We start from the raw sequence: 18,704 nt of genomic DNA on the forward strand, positions 1-18,704 counted from the left end.
TTTGTCTTATATGACTATTTTAGCTTAAAACATCTTCCCAAACAAGCTCTTAATTTGTATTTGAATGTTAAAAGTCTATTTAAATTGATGTAAATTGTATACAAACCCCAACTTGAACATTGTTTAAAATTTGTTAAGTTTTGAAGTTGAATTTAAAAGAAAAAAAAAACTACTAAGCTAATAGGCCAAAAACACTGACAATTGTGTTTTTAGTAATTTTTTTTTTCTTTCATATTCAGTAAAAAAATTTCACTTTTAAATCCTACTAAATTAAACAGATTTGAAAAAAAAAAATCCACCAAAATTATAATAAAAAAAACCAAAAAAAGTTGACATTTTTATCACTTTTTTTTTATCATTTAATAAGATTTTTTGAATTTTTCTTTTGAAAGTTACTTTTTAAATCTTTCTAAATGAGACAAACTTAAAAATTGACACAAATTATTTTTTAACTTAAAAATTGACACAAATTATTTTTTAAAAGTTCATAAAAATAAAAAAGACTTTTTCAACTATGATTTTGACACAAATTAACTTTTAATAAAAAAAAATCATAAAAATAAAAAAGACTTTTTCAAATACTACTAAAGAGAATTTATCTTCTCTATTATTATCTAAGTAAACAATTCACTTTAGTCTCTTGAAACTTAGGCTAAGGTCAAATTTGGGTACTTACAAAAAAGTTAATAAGTTAAAAAGTTACTCAAAAAGTTAAAAAGTTAACACTATTCACCAAAAGTCAACAATTACGGCTGCACAACTCCCAATTCAAATTTTTCCTTACAAATCAATTTTTACAATTTTTTATTACACATTTTTCCATAAAAAGTCAAAAAGTTAACCCAAACATCCATATTTTCAACCTCAATTTTTTAGTCCAAAAAGACAAAAAGTGCACTTATTTAGGACACTCCAAGTTTGGCATACACAAAATAATTCATCTTTTTATCTTTCTTTTTTTTTTCATCACATCATCTCTCTACTTTTCTGCACATCTTTTCGTAAAAAGACAAAATGTGCACTTATTTAGGTCATCCCAAACAACCCCTTACTATCTTCTTTTTGTCAAATGAATTTTTTTAATATGAAAATAGAGGGAAAAAAAAATTATAAAGTGCATAAAATTTGAACTTAAAATTTTGAATTTAAGATGTTATTTAGAATATTCTAAATAAATACACTTTTTACCTTTTTATGAAATATAAGTTGGATTTAAAATTATGTAATAGAGAAGTAATATGACTTAAATAAAATGATTAACTTAAATAGAATAATAACTTTTTAACTTTTATAAGGAAAGCCAAACCTAGCCTAAAAATAACACCTTTATCACTTCACAAACAAAAATTATATATATTTTTAATTTAAAATCAAAATTTATATTTTATAAATTTAATAAAACACGTCAATTTATAGTAGATGGACAGGACAAACCGTTCTGCAGAGCACAGGTGTGAACCCGTGATTGAACCGTGTGTTCGTGCTTTCCAGAAACCAACCCAAAAAAGGATTCTTCTTCACTGCTGACGTCAAGTCGTTTTTTTGCCGGTCCTTTTTCGCCGGTTCATACATTTCAAACATTTAACCTAACCCCCATTTTAAAAATAAAAAATAAATATAAATAAAAAAAACATAGAACTAGTCAAATTCACATCACACACAAAACACCTCTCTCATATCACCAAGGATCCTCTAGAGTGAAATTTCCCTAAAGTTTCTTAGAGTGCTCCATTGTGTGGTTGAGATTCACTGACAAGTCACATCAGAAAAATTGATATGACTTACCAATAAATCTCAACCACACAATGGAGCACTTTAGGAAACTTTAGAAAAAAATCACTCTAGAGGATCCTTGCTCCTCTCATATATTCAAACTTCTTCCAAACCTTCCTCAATTCATACTCACCTCCCTCTAAAAATCTCTCTTTTTCCAGCTTAATGCCATTCAACCCTCCTCCACCACCGTCACCGTCATGCAGCTGAACCGCCTCTGCTTCATTTTACCGGCCGACTTCGACGAAATTGAACCGGTCAGTCATGTTCATGAACAAGTCCACCACACACCCACAAAGGAACACTCATCATCATCTCATCGCAATTGCAGTGCTCATATTGTTGATTTTGTCCGGAGCTCGCTCGACCGGCTCTTGGACTCCAAATGGGTCAGTTTTTGCTATCACAGCACGCCGATAAAACAACACTCCGGCCTGTTCCATGACATGGCCGGAGTGGAGTTATCGGCGGATGGCAAGGTTGGCGGCAACAATCCAAGAATATTCAGTTATGCGGAGCTCTATATAGGATCTAATGGGTTCAGTGAGAATGAAGTTCTTGGGAGTGGTGGGTTTGGGAGGGTTTACAGAGCGGTTTTGCCGAGTGATAAGACGGTGGTCGCCGTGAAATGCTTGGCGGAGAGGGGAGAGCGGTTTGAGAAGACTTTTGCCGCGGAGTTGGTGGCGGTGGCTCATCTCCGCCACCGGAACCTTGTCCGCCTCCGGGGGTGGTGTGTTCACGAAGACGAATTGCTTCTTGTTTATGACTACATGCCTAACCGCAGCCTTGACCGGGTACTTTTCCGGAGGCCGGAAAATATGGGGTCGGCGCCGGCGCTGAATTGGGAGCACCGGAAAAAGATCATTGGCGGATTGGCAGCTGCCTTGTTTTACCTCCACGAACAGTTAGAGACTCAGATCATACACCGGGATGTGAAAACAAGCAATGTAATGCTTGACTCGCATTACAATGCCAGGCTCGGCGACTTTGGCCTGGCAAGGTGGCTCGAGCATGAGCTCGAGTACGAAATCAGGACACCGTCAATGAAAAACCACCAATTCCGGTTGGCGGAGACAACCAGAATTGGCGGCACAATTGGGTACTTACCACCCGAAAGCTTTCAAAAACGAGGAGTCGCAACTGCTAAATCCGATGTTTTCAGCTTTGGAGTAGTGGTGTTGGAGGTTGTTTCGGGAAGAAGAGCGGTAGATCTCACTTACCCGGATGATCAAATCATTTTGCTTGATTGGATCCGAAGACTATCGGACGATGGAAAGCTATTACAAGCAGGGGATGCTCGTCTTCCAGACGGGTCTTGCTGGCTTTCTGACATGGAACGTTTGATTCATATCGGATTGCTATGCACGCTGCATGACCCGCAGTCCCGGCCTAACATGAAATGGGTTGTGGAAGCACTTTCCGGCAGCATATGTGGCGGTTTACCGGACCTTCCATCGTTTAAATCCCACCCTCTATACATCACTCTGTCCTCTCCATCGACAACACACACTGGTACGACAAACACCACCACCACAAGGTCCACTGCCAACAACAGTACCGCAACTACAGCAGCATCCAATTCATCGAACTTTGTCACTGCCACCGGAGAAACCATATACGTAACCGCTGAAAATGGGAATGGTGATGCCACCGGCTCTTCCGACCGCAGCTTCCGCCAACAAAAAGTCTTTCCAATGGTTGACACTCCGCGGGAAATTTCTTACAAGGAAATCATTTCTGCCACAAACAACTTTGCCGATTCTCGGAGGGTAGCGGAATTAGACTTTGGAACCGCCTACCACGGCTTTCTCGAAAACCAGCAACATATCCTGGTGAAGAGGCTTGGCATGAAAACCTGCCCTGCATTGCGAGCACGCTTCTCAAACGAGCTCCAAAACTTGGGCAGGCTTCGCCATCGAAATTTAGTACAGCTTCGCGGATGGTGCACCGAGCAAGGTGAGATGCTAGTAGTCTATGACTACTCCGCGAATCGTCTTCTCAGTCTCCTCCTTTTCCATCATGATCACAAGAATGTGAATTCAATCCTACGGTGGCGTCACCGTTACAACATAATCAAATCACTTGCTTGTGCCATTCGTTATCTCCATGAGGAATGGGAAGAACAAGTCATTCACAGAAACCTTACCTCCTCTGCTGTCATTCTGGATTTGGATATGAATCCGAGGCTCAGTTCCTTCGCCCTCGCTGAATTCTTGACGCGTAATGAGCACGGCCATCACATAGTCATCGACAAAAATAGATCTGTTCGTGGGATTTTTGGTTACATGTCACCGGAGTACATGGAGTCCGGTGAAGCAACCACAATGGCGGATATTTATAGCTTTGGAGTGGTGGTTCTTGAGGTAGTTAGTGGACAGATGGCAGTTGACTTCCGGACGCCCGAGGTGCTATTAGTAAAGAGAGTCCATGAATTTGAGGCACGGAAAAGGCCATACGAGGAATTGGCAGATTGGCGATTGAATGGCGTGTACGATCACAAGGAATTTGTGAGGATGATAAAATTGGGAATGGCGTGCACACGATCTGACCCGGAATCAAGACCTAGCATGAGACAGGTTGTACAAATACTTGACGGTCATGACAAATGCTTCATGGAAAAAGGGCAAAAGAAGGAGAGTAGAGAAGAATGGAGAGAGAAAAATGCGTCGTCTTTGTCATTGATTAGGAGAATTCAAGCTCTAGGAATACAATGAAACTCACAGGAGAATGCAACAGTGATATGTAATAGACAATGTATGTATACAGAGGTTTTTTTTATGGAATCAAAGGATGTTTGCCTTTTCTTCTTTTCAGTTTTCTAGCTTCCTTCTGGGTGTCCTATATTGTTTTAGGTGGTTGATGTATCTTTTTGACTACATAGTCATGAAGCTCTGATCATATCCAAGTTTGCCAAAATGCACATATCAATTTTTTTTTTCTTTTTTCTTTTTTTGATAACCACATATTCTAAACAGGGCATTTTGGACTCACCCCAAAAGCACAAACTAGGAATATGTGCAACCACCCGCTAACTTCACATATCGAGCAAAGTAACCTCTTGGATAGAACCTAGGTGACTTACCATTGGAGCTATCCCTTTGTAAACCCCTTTCCGGTGTTCTCGTACTAGGAAAAGGTCCTCTCACTGCATATTTCTCTTAAAGAATTTTTTTAGGGTGTGTTTGGATCAATAATTTGTGGAGGAAAAGAAAATAAAAGGGAAAAGTAAATAAAATATAAGCTAAATCTTGTTCATTTTTCTCTTCATTTTTCCTTTCCCTTTCTCTTCCAAATTTCTTATCAAATTCTTAATTCAGACATAGCCTAATTTTTCCAAAACAACTAGCATGAGATTCTTTAATCACAACCAAAAACTCCACATACTAGACTTCTCAATTTGATTTAGACAGAACAGGAACAACAGATTCAGGAATAGAAGAAATTAGATCTAGTAAATTAAAACTGTGATTCACAAAAAGTCAGAAGATTTATTTACAGAATTTTACACAAAAGCAGCTATTTAGAGTAATGTTTGTTACTTTAGACATTTTAGGTATATACATGTGTATAAATCTGCCCTCACTTCAATTGTTCCTTGCTCCATTTCAATGCTGTCCTCGATTCACGTTTTACTTCCAGTCACATGATTCTCATCGGTGTCGACCCCTACCCAATTGATGAAGGAAAATAGAAACTCCCTGAAGCTGACATTCCCTTTCCCGTCCCAGTCCATTTCTTCTGCATTCATACCAAAGAAAAAAAAAAAAAAAAAAAAAATCACTGAGACAAGGTTAAAAGAACATAAAAAGGAAATGGAACCAAAAATTTACTAGTACAGTAGAAAAAAAAGAAGTCGGTGATACTAAATCGAGCCCTCGTAACATGTGCAGGGGATTTCTCCCAAGGAAAATCCTCATTCAGTGATTTGACAATGTCTTTTTTGTTCAGCTTTCCATCACCATTTTTGTCAAGAAACAAGAATGCTTCAACTATGATATCAAATGTGGCTTCAAGCTGTGGAGATCCCATCTTTGATGTCTGAAAGAAATCCATAGATCATGAAACAAATTCACCACAAATGTTGCTCCCCCTAACAAGTGATTTTATAGCCAAAAACAAGAGAGTTTGATTGTACTAGAGTGTGAGGAGAGTTTGAATAATCCGTTAGGAGATAAATGAGACACAAAAGAACCATAAACTCTTTGAATTGTATCCCTGCACTCCCATCTAAGTCACAGGAATCAAAAAGATCATCAATCTCCTTCTCTGCAAGATGAAGTTGCAATTTTTGTACGCATTTTTTGAGTTCATCATTGTCAATAGTTCCATTAGAATCTTCATCTGTGTAGACAAGGGAGAGAGGGTAGAAAGAGAGAGAGAGAGGGGACTAATCAGTTTGCAGTATAACTCGATATTTTATTATTATTGTTAATTTTTTAGGACTGGAAAGAAAGAACTCACCGTAGTGTTCGAATACACCCCTGATGTCTTTCAGTACCTCTTTGATCTGCGGGAACTTCATGATTATGCCATTGATCGATCTGAAATTGTTAATTCGCAATGCACTTCTCTTAACTTCCATCATTTTCTTTTCGAGCTTAGCGTCTAACTTCTTATACTTGTTTGGTGGACTATCAAAGCAGAACATGCCTCCTAATTTGTTGGGCAATGACTTCAGGGCAAGGCATACACCAGATGAGCCTTCAAAAATTAAAAGCCCACAAATAATTGAATTTAAGCACAACAAACAGGATCAAACTTCAAAGTATGATTAAAATATCCCACTTAAGTTATTAGATCACGTGAAACAAATCTCAAGTTTTAATCTAGGTCATGTGGTTTAGATATTTCTCTCATTCAAGTTCAATTATAAAAAAAATCCAACCTATTATCCAAAAAGATCATGTGGTCCCAGCAACTTAAGTGGTGCTCTCAAATTGTTTGTTTCAATCCATTTTTTCAAGGCATTAATACCAACTAAATAGAGGACTGAAATACAGGCAAACCCAACTCATAACTATAGAAAAACGTGTTCTGCCTAGAATAATATAATATGCTTAGTAAGCAAATATATCTTCCAACAAATTGAGCCAACGTTGCACTGCTTGAATATTCACGAACACTAGGACACAACAACTCACAATGGCCTACCCCTAGAACAACCAACCTAAGTTTTGTCTATGGAATTTCCAACATGCATCTTGTAACAGAAAGAAACTTTTAAAGGCATCACCCAAAAGAAAGGACAATCACTAATTGATATCCATGTCTAATTACCATAGAACTTCCAATGAACTCTATCTGTAGTACATTCAATCAGAAAAAGCATGCCTAAGAGTTTATACCTATGTGTCCAGCAGTCATATTCTTTTGCGAAATGTTCCCATAGGCTGGTGCATGTTTGAGATGTTCTCCTATGGGAAAAGGTGTTTGGATAAGGTTGCTGGCTAATTTCAGTTCATCCTGATCCGGTGGTCTGTTGTTGAGGCTGCTGGAAGAGCATTTGCATTGCACACATGACTGTAAGCACGAACATTGGACAGGGTGTTCCTTAAACCATGACTGATCCACCTACCTCCTTGATCAATTGATCGTGAGCGTCCACATGTTAATGCCTCAGGGATTTTTGTTTTGTGCGATCCAGCTCTTTTGCTAGACTTTGGTTGTGTGCATGTCTTTTGGCACAAGTTTGGCTAGACAGGTGTGAATCCAAAATATTATTTCTAAACTAGCAATTGTAATGTTATCCTTCTACCTAGCCAATTGGATTGTGATTGGTTTAATCTGTTTAGGCTAGGTTTGATAGGGTTTGCCTCTGTGAAGAGTGTGTGCCTTTAATAACTAGGGACCAATATGGACATATATGAGTAAGGCATTACAAGTACTACTAGTCAGCAATTCTCTACACAGGTCTGATTCAGAGATTGTCAATTAACCTTTCATCATATCAATCAACCAAAACCAACTAATACAGAGCACATTGTGGAAACCCTAGTAACTATTTACTGCAATCAGCAAGATGATCCTCTTAGAGCATCTCCAATGCACTAGGCATATAATACTTGTTAGTTAAAATGCCTAGTGTGATTCACTTTTTTTAATTCCAATGCACTAGGCATATGATTAGGCATTTTGGCTCAACTCATATTCACTAGCTACATGTAGCTAGCCTTCAACGCTAGGCAAAATGTATTCAATCATTATGATCATTTCCCTCCATCTATGTTGTTGACGTGGCATTCTATAAAATTAATAGTATTTGGATAAATAGCTAAAATAAAGAGCATGGTTGGAGTAAAAACATAAAATAGTTAATAGGCAAAATAAAATATATACTTTATAGTAATATTTAGATAGGTAAAATGCATACTACCGTTGGAGATGCTCTTATACATTAGCAGTAAAAGGTATATTATGATCTGAGCAACAATAACACAACAAGAATTAATAGCTCAAACATAACTCGCTAGTCTTATGAAACTCTGTGATTGAAATTTCAGAGACTGAAGAGACGAGAAAAAATTGAAACAGCAATGCTAGGTGGCCACAAATTGTGTGGCTCGAATGGCTCGAAACACCCAAAACAACGTCGTTTTGGGTGCAAAACGACGCAAAACAACGTCGTTTTGGCAGTTTCGGGCCATTTGAGCCACAAAATTTGTGGCCCTCAAACATTTTTCAAATTGAAAATACAGAGAAAACAGAGACTTACCCAGTGACTCTTTCATGGTTTATGTTGTGAGAGATGATGATAGAGAGATGGGTATTCTCTGATTGAGTAGGCATATTTGTAAAAAGGAAACTAGAAGATAAAAAGAGTGAAAGGGAATTGGGTTCTGGGAAAGTAATGTGGAAATGCATGTTATGGATTTGAATTGACGTCTCTCTTTCTCTCTTGAGTGGATATACCATGATTTTGTTTCACAACTATTCTATTCTCTGATGCAACTTCTCAAAGCAATTTACTTGTATTTGTATGTACTCCAAAACAAAACGCTTCGCGAGGCAAAAAGATGATGTCAAAAACCACATCAATAATATTATATATCTGAAAAATTATTAAAACAAATATTTAGATGATATTAAATATCACTCACATCTTATTAATTTTAAATTTATATTTTATACTATAATTTCTCTTTCTAAAATCTACAATGTTCACAATCTAAAAAGAAAGCCCATTCTTTTTAAGATCAAAATCGTTTCCCAGGATTATTTTGAGAAGTTAGTAAAAAGTTGATTTTGACTTTTTTGGAACTGATTTGAAAAGTTGATAAAAAATTGACTTTTTATTTTTTAATTTAATATTTATTTATGGTGTCAAATCAAATTAAAATAACCAAAATATCCTTACCCAACATGAGAGATTTATTTTTTTATTTTTTTTTCATAGGCCCTAATTTGTAATTTTACGGCTACGTTTTTGGCACTTGCCAAATGACTTTTCTGACGTTTTTGGCAGCCACATTTTTGGACATTTTGTTCAAAAAGTGACTTTTTACCATGTTCCCAAAATGACACAAAGTAAAAAAATTGACTTTGACTTGACACAACCCAAAATGACCATGTTTTCAAAATTCTAAGTTCTTTCATTTTTTAAAATTTTTTGAGAATTAAAATTCAAAATCAATATGTAAACTTTTTGCAAAGAGGAAGAAAAACTTATTCTCAAATAATTTGATTTATTCATTTTGTAAATCCTTACGTATAAATCATTCATTAAAAAAAATTAAATTTAAAAAATCACGCGGCAACAGTGATTGCCAACAATGCCTTAGCAAGTCAAAAACCCTCATTTTCCACAAGGCACATGGTTTAAAATCTTTTAAAAGAAACAAAAGTTTTCGGCCATCTAGATGACTAGTCTATTTTCCTTATTTGCTGACTGCGGACTCCAAAACATATGATGGTTTCTCGTCAGAATCATATTAAAGTGAACATTCTCCTAATTGACTTTCTTTAAAAAATCATTCTGTCAGTAATCAAAATCACCATAAATCATCAAATCTCTGTCAACCCCACACCACAGTTTAAGAGAGGCCAATCAAATTGACTAATAAGCTAATTCCAAACTCAAATATCTTCTTTGAGAATATACAAACCACTGGTGTTTCAGTTGGCAATACAGACTAGTCATTTAGATCAACTACATGCATAAGGTAAAACAAATAAACAAGAAAAGGAGGAAGAAAAAAAAAATAGAAGATTTATTACTGAGGCAGAAATGCCGGCAGCATGGAGTCTCCATTGCCAAACAAGGGCCTTGGTCTCTTTTTCAGTGCCAGACCCATTGGAGAAACAGGCCCTACATTTGAGGTTGTCAAGCAGTTATCAACAGAGCAGTCGCCAAACCGAGCAGGCAAATTGGAAGCATTCCTGTTTTCTAAAGAGGAAGCGAGTACAGAAAAAGAGGGCAAATTTGGGGTCTCAACATGGACCATCCCATTACAGTCGTTTGAAACGTTGATTGCCAGTTCTGAGAGCTCTTCCCTGGCAGCTTCAAGCCCAGCAGTGGCAGCAGCCTGGTCACTGAGAGCTCTACAAGCTTTCTCTAGGATAGATTGCAGATACTTGCCTTGAGCTTCAATCCTAAGTTGGAGGCGACGCTGAACCTAGTTTCAATAGAACTGTAATGATAAGCTTCTGTAAATGTGTAAATTCATAATCCAAATAAAAAGAAAAGGGAAAATAACAACTCAGTGAACATTTAGAAAGTTAATTACAAATTAGTAATAAAGTTTATAACTATTCATAATTAAAATCTTAAGTTTTTTCATGAGTTTGTAATAATTTTGTGAAACTACACCTCTGTGGTAATTCTCCCAAAATAAAAACACCTTAGACAAGGATAGTTATAGCTTAAGTTCACATTTGGGTTAGCTTCTGAAGAGAAATTCAGCAAACTAGCTACATCTATCGCACCTGAGGTTTCTGAAATTTACTTGTATATAGACCTCCCCTATGGTTCATTGAGATTGCAAAGACATCCAACCTCCATCAGTTCGCCATTGAATCTTGTGTCAAAAGGGCATTTTTACTCTTATTCGCCTTGTTTATTACATGACAAGATCGTGATGGCCTTATTTTAGGTTTCATTTCTGTGTCTTAGTTCAGAGGACATAAAAGTCTATACAAGTCATGCCCTTTGAAGGCATAAGAAGAGACAGCAATGCCAGCATTGTTAATGTCCGTTTTAGCACTCGAAATGTCATAAATCAAATCAGATGATAAAGTGTAATTACAGGAATATTAGAAGTCTTCATTATTCTAAAAAGGTCAGAACAGGTAAACTAGTACAAATTATCACCAAAGCTAGCAGAGTGACCTTTCTCACACTAAAGTAACTCTTTATTAGGAAATGCACTATTCTATTTTTCTTATTTTTTATGCAGCGAGTAAAACCTTTTCACAACTTCTCAATAATGGTGCTGGTGACAATAGTTTATGAAGTGCTTGAAATGAAAATCTGATGAACTGCACACTAATATATGTATTCTTTTTTTTTTCTTTCTAAGATTAGGGTAACCTTCCTTCACCATACCATGGTTTCTTTCAGTCTAAATCACGTAAAAATATAAACAAATAAAAGAAAAGGTTATACATAACCTAATTTTTAACCTATTTCCTCACTACTTCACACAAGCAAGTTGATCCAAATGTATTTATTTAAAGTGGGCCCTGCTACTCTTTCCCTTACCATAGGAAAATGGGTTGAGAAATGGGATTATCTATAACATCACGCACAAATAAATATTGCATGGGGAGTTCAATTTTTTAGTTTACAATGTAGTTAAGGTGTTCTTTTGTTTTTTGCTGTTAAACTTCCCCAAGTAGTGTGGGCATGTGGCTTCAACTTTTTTCCACATTCTTTTGGCTTATTTTTCAACTTTACCATGAGTCCATGGGTAAGACCCTTTCTGGAAGCAAATATAATACTGATGAGATCAGCTTAAGTCAAAGTCAGTGTGCTGATACTTGTGGTACACACACATAAGCAAAGAAACAAACCTCCAACTGGTCATGCAGTCTTCTTTGGACTTCCATCTGTACTCGCAAAGCCTCAGTAACCTGGTATCCACTGTTTAAAAGATGAAAAATAGCAAAATGTGATGGCAAACAATTACACGAGCATTGTGGCAAGAAAAAGAAAGGTTTAACCACCAGCTGTTACCTCTTTTTTTTTCTTTTCTTTTTAGAAACAGTTAGATGTCATGTATTAAAAATAAAAACAATTAAAAAAAGAAAAACAGTATGCATCATACTCATTTAAGTCTTGAGCTATTTTTGATGAAGATGATGTCGATGAACCAGTGTCCTGAGTCTCTGCAATGCAAGACGCTGCAATCCCTACTACACATTAGTGATGAATCAAAAGCATTTCAAGTGATGAGTAAAAATGCTAAAACATTCCAAAGCATCTTGATGAAACTTCTATGTCCAAAAATTCAAGTGTATATCTCACTACAAGTACTGGTACATCATGCTAAAAATGATGCCTGGCCATTTCCAAATTTGGGTGGAAAATTCTTTTCATGTTCTACATTTATTTATTTATTTTTCAGCGTTTTTGTGCTGTCAAATTTATATGCATGTAAATTTTCAAGTAGTTCTACCTTACATCCTTCAGTTTGATTTGAAAATCACCTAAAAATTCAACATATGAACATGGCATGTGGACTAAATTTTTTGTGCTTTATCCATAGCACAATGTGAAAACTCCTAAGCATTATAGTGAGATCAAGGTTGATACCATCTTTAGAGTTGTCCAGTAAATCCTTGCAAGACTGCTTTCCCAAACGATACTTCTGCAATGAGACATCAAATACAGAGGCTCATGCTCGTGAATACATAGAGGAATGTTAGCTATAAAGGAGTCGGTAACGTTTCTAAGGCAAAAGCAAATCAACAGATATGAAAAATATGGCAGAAGAATGGTCGAAATTGGTACTCAAAATGTTCAACCCATACCAGCAGGAAGCTCGAAGACTGACTCATTTTTTTTTGGGGGGGGGGGGGGGGTAAATTACATTGTGTCCCAAATCTATGATACTACTTTCAATTCAGCCTCTCAACTGCATTTTGTCACAAGTAAACCCCTCAACTATGAATTGCTTCAATGTCAACCCTCCATCTTATTAAAATAAATCTACACCTAAAAAGGGCATTTAAGAGATAACATGATTTCTTTTTTCTCGTTCTTCTCTTTTCCTATGTTTGTGTGAAAGGTGGCCTTGGGGGAGTTGAGCATGTCAAGCAAACAAAGCTAGAAAACAATATCAAGATTATGCACCCGAAAAATAAAATACAGAAACAACGAACCTGAAGATGTGACTTCAAGTGATAAAGGGTAAGTCCTTTTACTCCCATTGTTCTCATAATTGTCTTTGGTGTTGCTTCTGCAATTCACATTAAAATTAAATTCTAAAAATTAGCTCTCTAAACTAAAATGCAATTTTCGAAAGCATTTATGATGAGAAGACACAACCTAGACATGTACGATAGTCAGCTATAGCAAAATGATGTGTTAAATAAGGCGCAATTATGTGGGAAGGTTCCAAACACAAAACAAGTTTGTTCGAGTGCAACAATTACAGGGGCTATTTGGAAAGTGCTGTCATCAATTCACCCATGCATGACAGCATTCCAGAACAATGACACAGCATACAGATTCAACAGTTCAGTGTAACCATTTGGTAGAGCTATGGGAAAGTGATTATAACTTATAGTCTAACAGCTTATACCTTATAGCTATGAACATAAGCTGATTTTTGACTTATAAATTAAGCTTCTCCTCCCCCACTCAAAGAATAAGTTGATTTTTGACTTACAAAAAGCTATAAGCTGTATTGTTAAACTGAACCAAACACATCAAAATAGCTTAAATTAAGTTAAAAGCTGAAATAAGCTGGAAATAAACTCTACCAAACAGGGCTAGTATCTTAGTCAAATTTTGCCGCAACATTGATATCCTCTACACTCACCTGCTAGAATTCAGTATATCCCTGCCTATATGAACGTTGTTTATATGGCCATAAAAATAAACAAAGTTCACCTGTCCCATACACAAAATTTAAAACACTATATGAAGAGGTAATCCCTGTGGTACATGAACATAAATGGATGCATCGTTGGTAAAAAATAATACATGGATGGTACCTAGTACACTTGTTGCTCAGAATATGGCAAAGGAGGGTGCCTCATATGGATTATGCAGATTGCTTAATTATTAGTTATAAATTACAATGTGTCAGTAGGATAGTTTAGATGTAAACCCTACCTTTTATGCATTAAGTTCATGAACCTCTCTTTTTTTTTCTTTTTTCTTTTTTCTTTTTTTAATTGAAGAAAAAACAAAGAAGTTCATGAAACTTTTTGATCCACCATCTTTTCATTCACTTGGAGGCATGCTTGGTATATGCTAGTATTGCAAAGCTAATATCTCCAATTTATGTTAGCGCCAAAGCTGGCTGAAGGGCACATGTCAAGCAATTACAACCTATCAGGTATTAGGGCTGCAAATGAACCGAGCTATTCATGAACAAACTCGAGCTCGGCTCGTTAAGGCTCGTTCGAACTCGGTTCACTTACTAAATAAACGAGCTCGAGCTTAAATTTTAAGCTCGTATAATAAACGAGCCGAGCCCGAGCTTAATAATGCTCGAATCGATTAGGATCGCGAGCTTAAATAAATAAATATATATATTTTAATTATATTATATATAATATAATATATATTATACATGTTATAAAACTTTGAACTTTTTATTTTTTGTTTACATAATATCTCATGTTTTATATGTTCACATATATATATATATATATATATGTATATTATATTGCATTGCATGTTCCTAGGCTTGACTTGGGCTGCCAATGCCGTTGCCAGCAGCTCCATTTTATAAGTAGTGAACCTTTAGCATGCTCCTTCCTTTGAGCGATATGGGACTTTTGGTGCAAAGGATAAAACGACGCCATTTGATAGTAATGTTTCAAACAACTTGGAGTCTCACATCGTTTACCTCATGCATTTCAAAGACAGACAGATCTCTATTTAAGTGGAGTGGCTGCTAGCTTTTGGTGGTTTCACTTGGCTAACGAGCCGAGCTCGAGTTATGTAAATTTTAGGCGAGCCGAGCTCGAACACTTTCATATAGGACGAGCCGAGCTCGAACATAGTGAAACTCGGCTCGGCTCGACTCGATTACAGCTCTATCAGGTATGCAACAGAATTTTTTAGTGTTATAGCCACTGCCACTTTTGGAAAGAGGAAAAAAAAAAGGGGAGGGGGGGGGGGGGGGGTTGCAAATCTGAGCAGTTGGGGTTGTTTGATCACCACTAATCTCAAAAGCTTAAGCTATTTGAAAAATGGTACAACAAGGCATATGAAGATCTCCGACACTCTCACTTTGCACATAGAGATGCAAACGTCTAAACATGTAGAGAAACAAAATACAAATAAGGAAACTAATACAAACATGTAGAGAAACAAAATTGCAATGGACATATAGTAATAGTAAGATCAAAAGCGGGTTCTAAGGAATAAAAAATAACGTCTCATTATTTTTGGCTTGGGGATTCTTTCTGTTTTGCTCTTGAAATTTTGTAGAGTTTTTTAGGGGAATTGTAAAATGTAAGGCTTAAATTTTTAGATAAGTTGGTGTTTAAGAGTTTAACATGGTATGAGAGAAGGCAAGGCCCACTGTTCAAATATCACTGCCTTATTGTCAATACTTCCGTTTGTTTGACCTACTTACGGTGGGGAGTCAGGCTGCACGTGAGGGTGGTGTTAAGGATTAAATAGTTAAAGTTACACCATATCTAACAACTCAAACTTTTAGATGAGTTGGTGGTTCATAATTTAACGGGGAGCAAATTATTATCTATCGTATTCTATGAAGCATGGAAACTCAATTTTAGTCACCGTAACAGTGTGCCTTGGACACATTTGTATTTAAAAATGAAGTTCTGCTCAAGTCATCCAGGTTTACAAGCTAATTAAAAAGCTTGTACTCTTGCTTCTTTCTCATAGTTTTATGATCATAATACTCTCATAATGCAATGAAAAAGTAGCATAATCACTTTAATTTGTCCACAGCAGGACTAAGCATGCCAAACATAATTGAAATGAATGGTTCCAAAACTAGGTTCTCCTTGGCAAAGTACTCCATTGAATAGGAACATAGAATGTATGGAAATTTTTTTAATATATCACCCAAATAATTGACTAAGAATAATACTTAAGGTGCAAAACTAAATGACGTTAAGTTAGGAAAATCATTTAAACCAATGAAGAATAGTTGAGTTTGGACAATAATTTCCAACCAGTGACAAGATATTTTATTAAACCTATTACAAAATTATTAACAACAAATAAACAAAAGAATTGATGGGACCATCAATTTTCAAAACCTGTCCTTCTAATAATTAGCTAAAGAAAAGTCATGGTCAGCATCGACAGAGAATGAGAAAGAGATTATCAAATAGCTTAAATTATGGGCTACACACAACCCCACCAACATGACCCACAATCATAATAATGATGACAAAAATAGGAGACTCCTGAAATTTGGAAATTAAGGGGTAAAATTGATTTAAGGCCAAATTACACAAGTAGTCCTTATATTTTGTTCTTATATTATTTTGATACCTATAATTTCAGTTTGCTCGATTTTGACATTAAATTTATGATTTTGTTTAAATTTAATCCAATTGATTACGGTTGTTAGTGTTATTTGATATAAAAAATAATAATAAAAAAATGTGCATATACTGCTTGTGTTATGTTTTTATAGGTAAAATTGTAAACTCATTCAACTCTGTGAGTTAAAGCTCAATTAACTCAGTGACCATTTTTGTTCAAAAGCCCTAATATACATTATCAATTGAACTAAATTGATACAAAATCTAAAACTTTGAGCTAATTAAAATTATATGAATCAAAATGACACAAGGAGCAAAATACATTGACTACCAATGTAATTTACCCTTGATTAAGTTCACAAAAATAAAGGGCAACTTCATCAAAACTCTCAATCTAAAATACACCCAATTTAGCCTTCATCTGATAGATTGGGCACAGACTTGACTTTTAGTATAATTTAGTACTTCAGACCCACAATCTGAAGATTAATAAGCTAAGTTTTAACCACTAATTCATTCTGTACATACAAACATGCAAATTTTTATTAATTATAGATGTGACCTTTATTCAAGTTGCAAAATGACTACAAAATCAAAAAAAAAAAAAAGAGAGATAAAAAATTACACCGATAAACAAAATGAATGATGAAGAAGTTTATACTCACTGTCAGGTCCACCAAGCTGAGTGACAGCATCAACAAATCTCTCATGAAGCTCCGAAGTCCAGCGAAGGCGGGGCTTCGGATCCGTGGTCAACACCAAGCACGCGTCCGCAGGCAGATTGGTCCCGTCCAGAGCGCCCTGGAAGTCACCGTGAACCCCCACACCGCCATCCAGCGGAAGCGAATGAATCGCCGAGTACATTTTCCAGGAAAATCACCACCCACCCAGCAAAGATTTTCCCGAGAAAGTGTCGTAAAACCCAAAATGTTTAAGTGAATGATGAAGGGATATATAAATTGGGTTTTATCACTATTCAGTCAGAGAATGTGGTTTAAACGGATGTAGTTAGTAGTGGGAAGAAGAGAACAAAGACATACATACATATATCATATATTGAAGGGGGGAGAGAGAGAGAGACCAGACATAGATGGAGATGTGTCTCTGTCTTTCTGTGTTGGTTTCTCTCTCTAGCCACAGAGAGAGAGAGAGAGAGAGAGAGGAGAGTACTGTGCTGTGGTGTGGTATTTGTTGCTATTGGCAAGACTAATGAGGAGGAGGCAACATGTAGTCTGGCTGTCATTTTGATGTTTTCATATTACAAGGAAATGTTAGCATGAGGTCGCCCTCATGTGTTTTCTATAGATCATACTTGTGTTTTAAAATAAAAATTACAAATCAATTGGACAGTGAAAGATTATTTGTATTTTCACGATGGGTGTAAGTTTACTATATGCATGCTGCAAGTGCTCGCTATGTGTTAGAGTTGCACCACAAAAAATGCAACATTAATTTCTCCATGCTATACTTATTTATAATTTTTTCATAAAAATTATTTACAATTGTTTAGTTGTTACAAGAAAAAATAAAAGCTATATCATAACTTTTTTATTGGCGGATTTATTTTTTTATGTTTTGTTATTTATTTTTTATTTTATCGTTTGGTTGGAATGGTTCTTTGATATAATGTTTCCTACATTCTAAAAAAAAAAAAAAACTGTTTTATTGAATGAAACATCTTCCTTCAAATATTTTTTTTGTAAAAAGTACATGACTATAAACTTTCTACTAAATTTTTTGAAAAAAAAAAAGAAAAAATTAAATCATTTTATTACTATATTTTTTCCTTTTTTTTAATTTTTTTTCTTAAATCAATTATAAAAATATATTTAATTGATAATCTAATCAATTTAATTTCGCCATAACTATGTTTAAAAAAATAAATAGTATGTTTTAGAATCATACTTGTCATTTATCTTTATTAATGGTTGTAATTATTAGATTAATTTAACTTATTTTATAAAAAAAAAATTATATTCAATAGCTTGTAAGAGAGCTGTTTGATACACTTTATAATACTAGTTATAGTTTTTTTTTTATTTTTAGAATTTGAGCTAAAATATTTGACTCAATTTCTAATTATAACTTACAAGAGTTGAGGAAGAGATGCTTTTATCTTGTATAAATGATAAGATTAAGTAGTTGTTTGGCATACATTAAAAAAATGCACTTTTTTTTTTTGTATATATAAATTTATTTGGATTATATCAATCAACATCTATCAATATCTCATCTTCACTTTTTTACTTATTTTCTCTATTTTTTTATATATTTTTTATAAAAAAAAATTA

At 35.3% G+C, this 18,704-nt stretch overlaps 3 protein-coding genes across 8 annotated transcripts; 1 reads left to right on the forward strand and 2 right to left on the reverse strand.

The window, feature by feature from the left end:
* Positions 1 to 1,862: 1,862 nt before the first annotated feature.
* AP4.3A (protein kinase family protein) lies at positions 1,863 to 4,586 on the forward strand. The gene has a single exon (XM_028217533.2). It carries the CDS (start codon positions 1,974 to 1,976, stop codon positions 4,485 to 4,487), a length of 2,514 nt encoding a protein of 837 aa, XP_028073334.2. The 5' UTR covers positions 1,863 to 1,973; the 3' UTR covers positions 4,488 to 4,586.
* A 620-nt stretch (positions 4,587 to 5,206) lies between these two features.
* On the reverse strand, positions 5,207 to 8,636 carry LOC114275564 (putative calcium-binding protein CML22). 4 transcript variants are annotated; one of them, XM_028217616.2, is made up of 5 exons: positions 8,486 to 8,636; positions 6,235 to 6,474; positions 5,909 to 6,114; positions 5,637 to 5,811; positions 5,207 to 5,511 (listed from the first exon to the last, which is right to left on the reverse strand). In XM_028217616.2, exons 1-5 carry the CDS (start codon positions 8,499 to 8,501, stop codon positions 5,396 to 5,398), a joined length of 753 nt encoding a protein of 250 aa, XP_028073417.1. In that variant the 5' UTR covers positions 8,502 to 8,636; the 3' UTR covers positions 5,207 to 5,395. The 4 variants fall into 4 exon arrangements, with proteins under 4 accessions (XP_028073417.1, XP_082731360.1, XP_028073415.1 ...); XM_082875234.1 differs by having other exon boundaries at positions 5,610 to 5,811; XM_028217614.2 differs by lacking the exon at positions 8,486 to 8,636 and adding an exon at positions 7,119 to 7,279.
* Positions 8,637 to 9,822: 1,186 nt separating this feature from the next.
* LOC114275496 (protein PHR1-LIKE 3) lies at positions 9,823 to 17,682 on the reverse strand. Of its 3 annotated transcripts, none has more exons than XM_028217536.2 (6): positions 17,079 to 17,682; positions 13,093 to 13,169; positions 12,524 to 12,578; positions 12,036 to 12,111; positions 11,782 to 11,851; positions 9,823 to 10,385 (listed from the first exon to the last, which is right to left on the reverse strand). In XM_028217536.2, exons 1-6 carry the CDS (start codon positions 17,275 to 17,277, stop codon positions 9,984 to 9,986), a joined length of 879 nt encoding a protein of 292 aa, XP_028073337.1. In that variant the 5' UTR covers positions 17,278 to 17,682; the 3' UTR covers positions 9,823 to 9,983. The 3 variants fall into 3 exon arrangements, with proteins under 3 accessions (XP_028073337.1, XP_028073336.1, XP_028073335.1); XM_028217535.2 differs by having other exon boundaries at positions 12,036 to 12,120; XM_028217534.2 differs by having other exon boundaries at positions 12,036 to 12,123.
* Between the last annotated feature and the right edge of the window lie 1,022 nt (positions 17,683 to 18,704).

Source organism: Camellia sinensis, chromosome 6, assembly GCF_055761805.1.
Source record: "Camellia sinensis isolate YWXY chromosome 6, ASM5576180v1, whole genome shotgun sequence".
In the NCBI taxonomy this organism is placed as follows: Eukaryota; Viridiplantae; Streptophyta; class Magnoliopsida; order Ericales; family Theaceae; genus Camellia; species Camellia sinensis.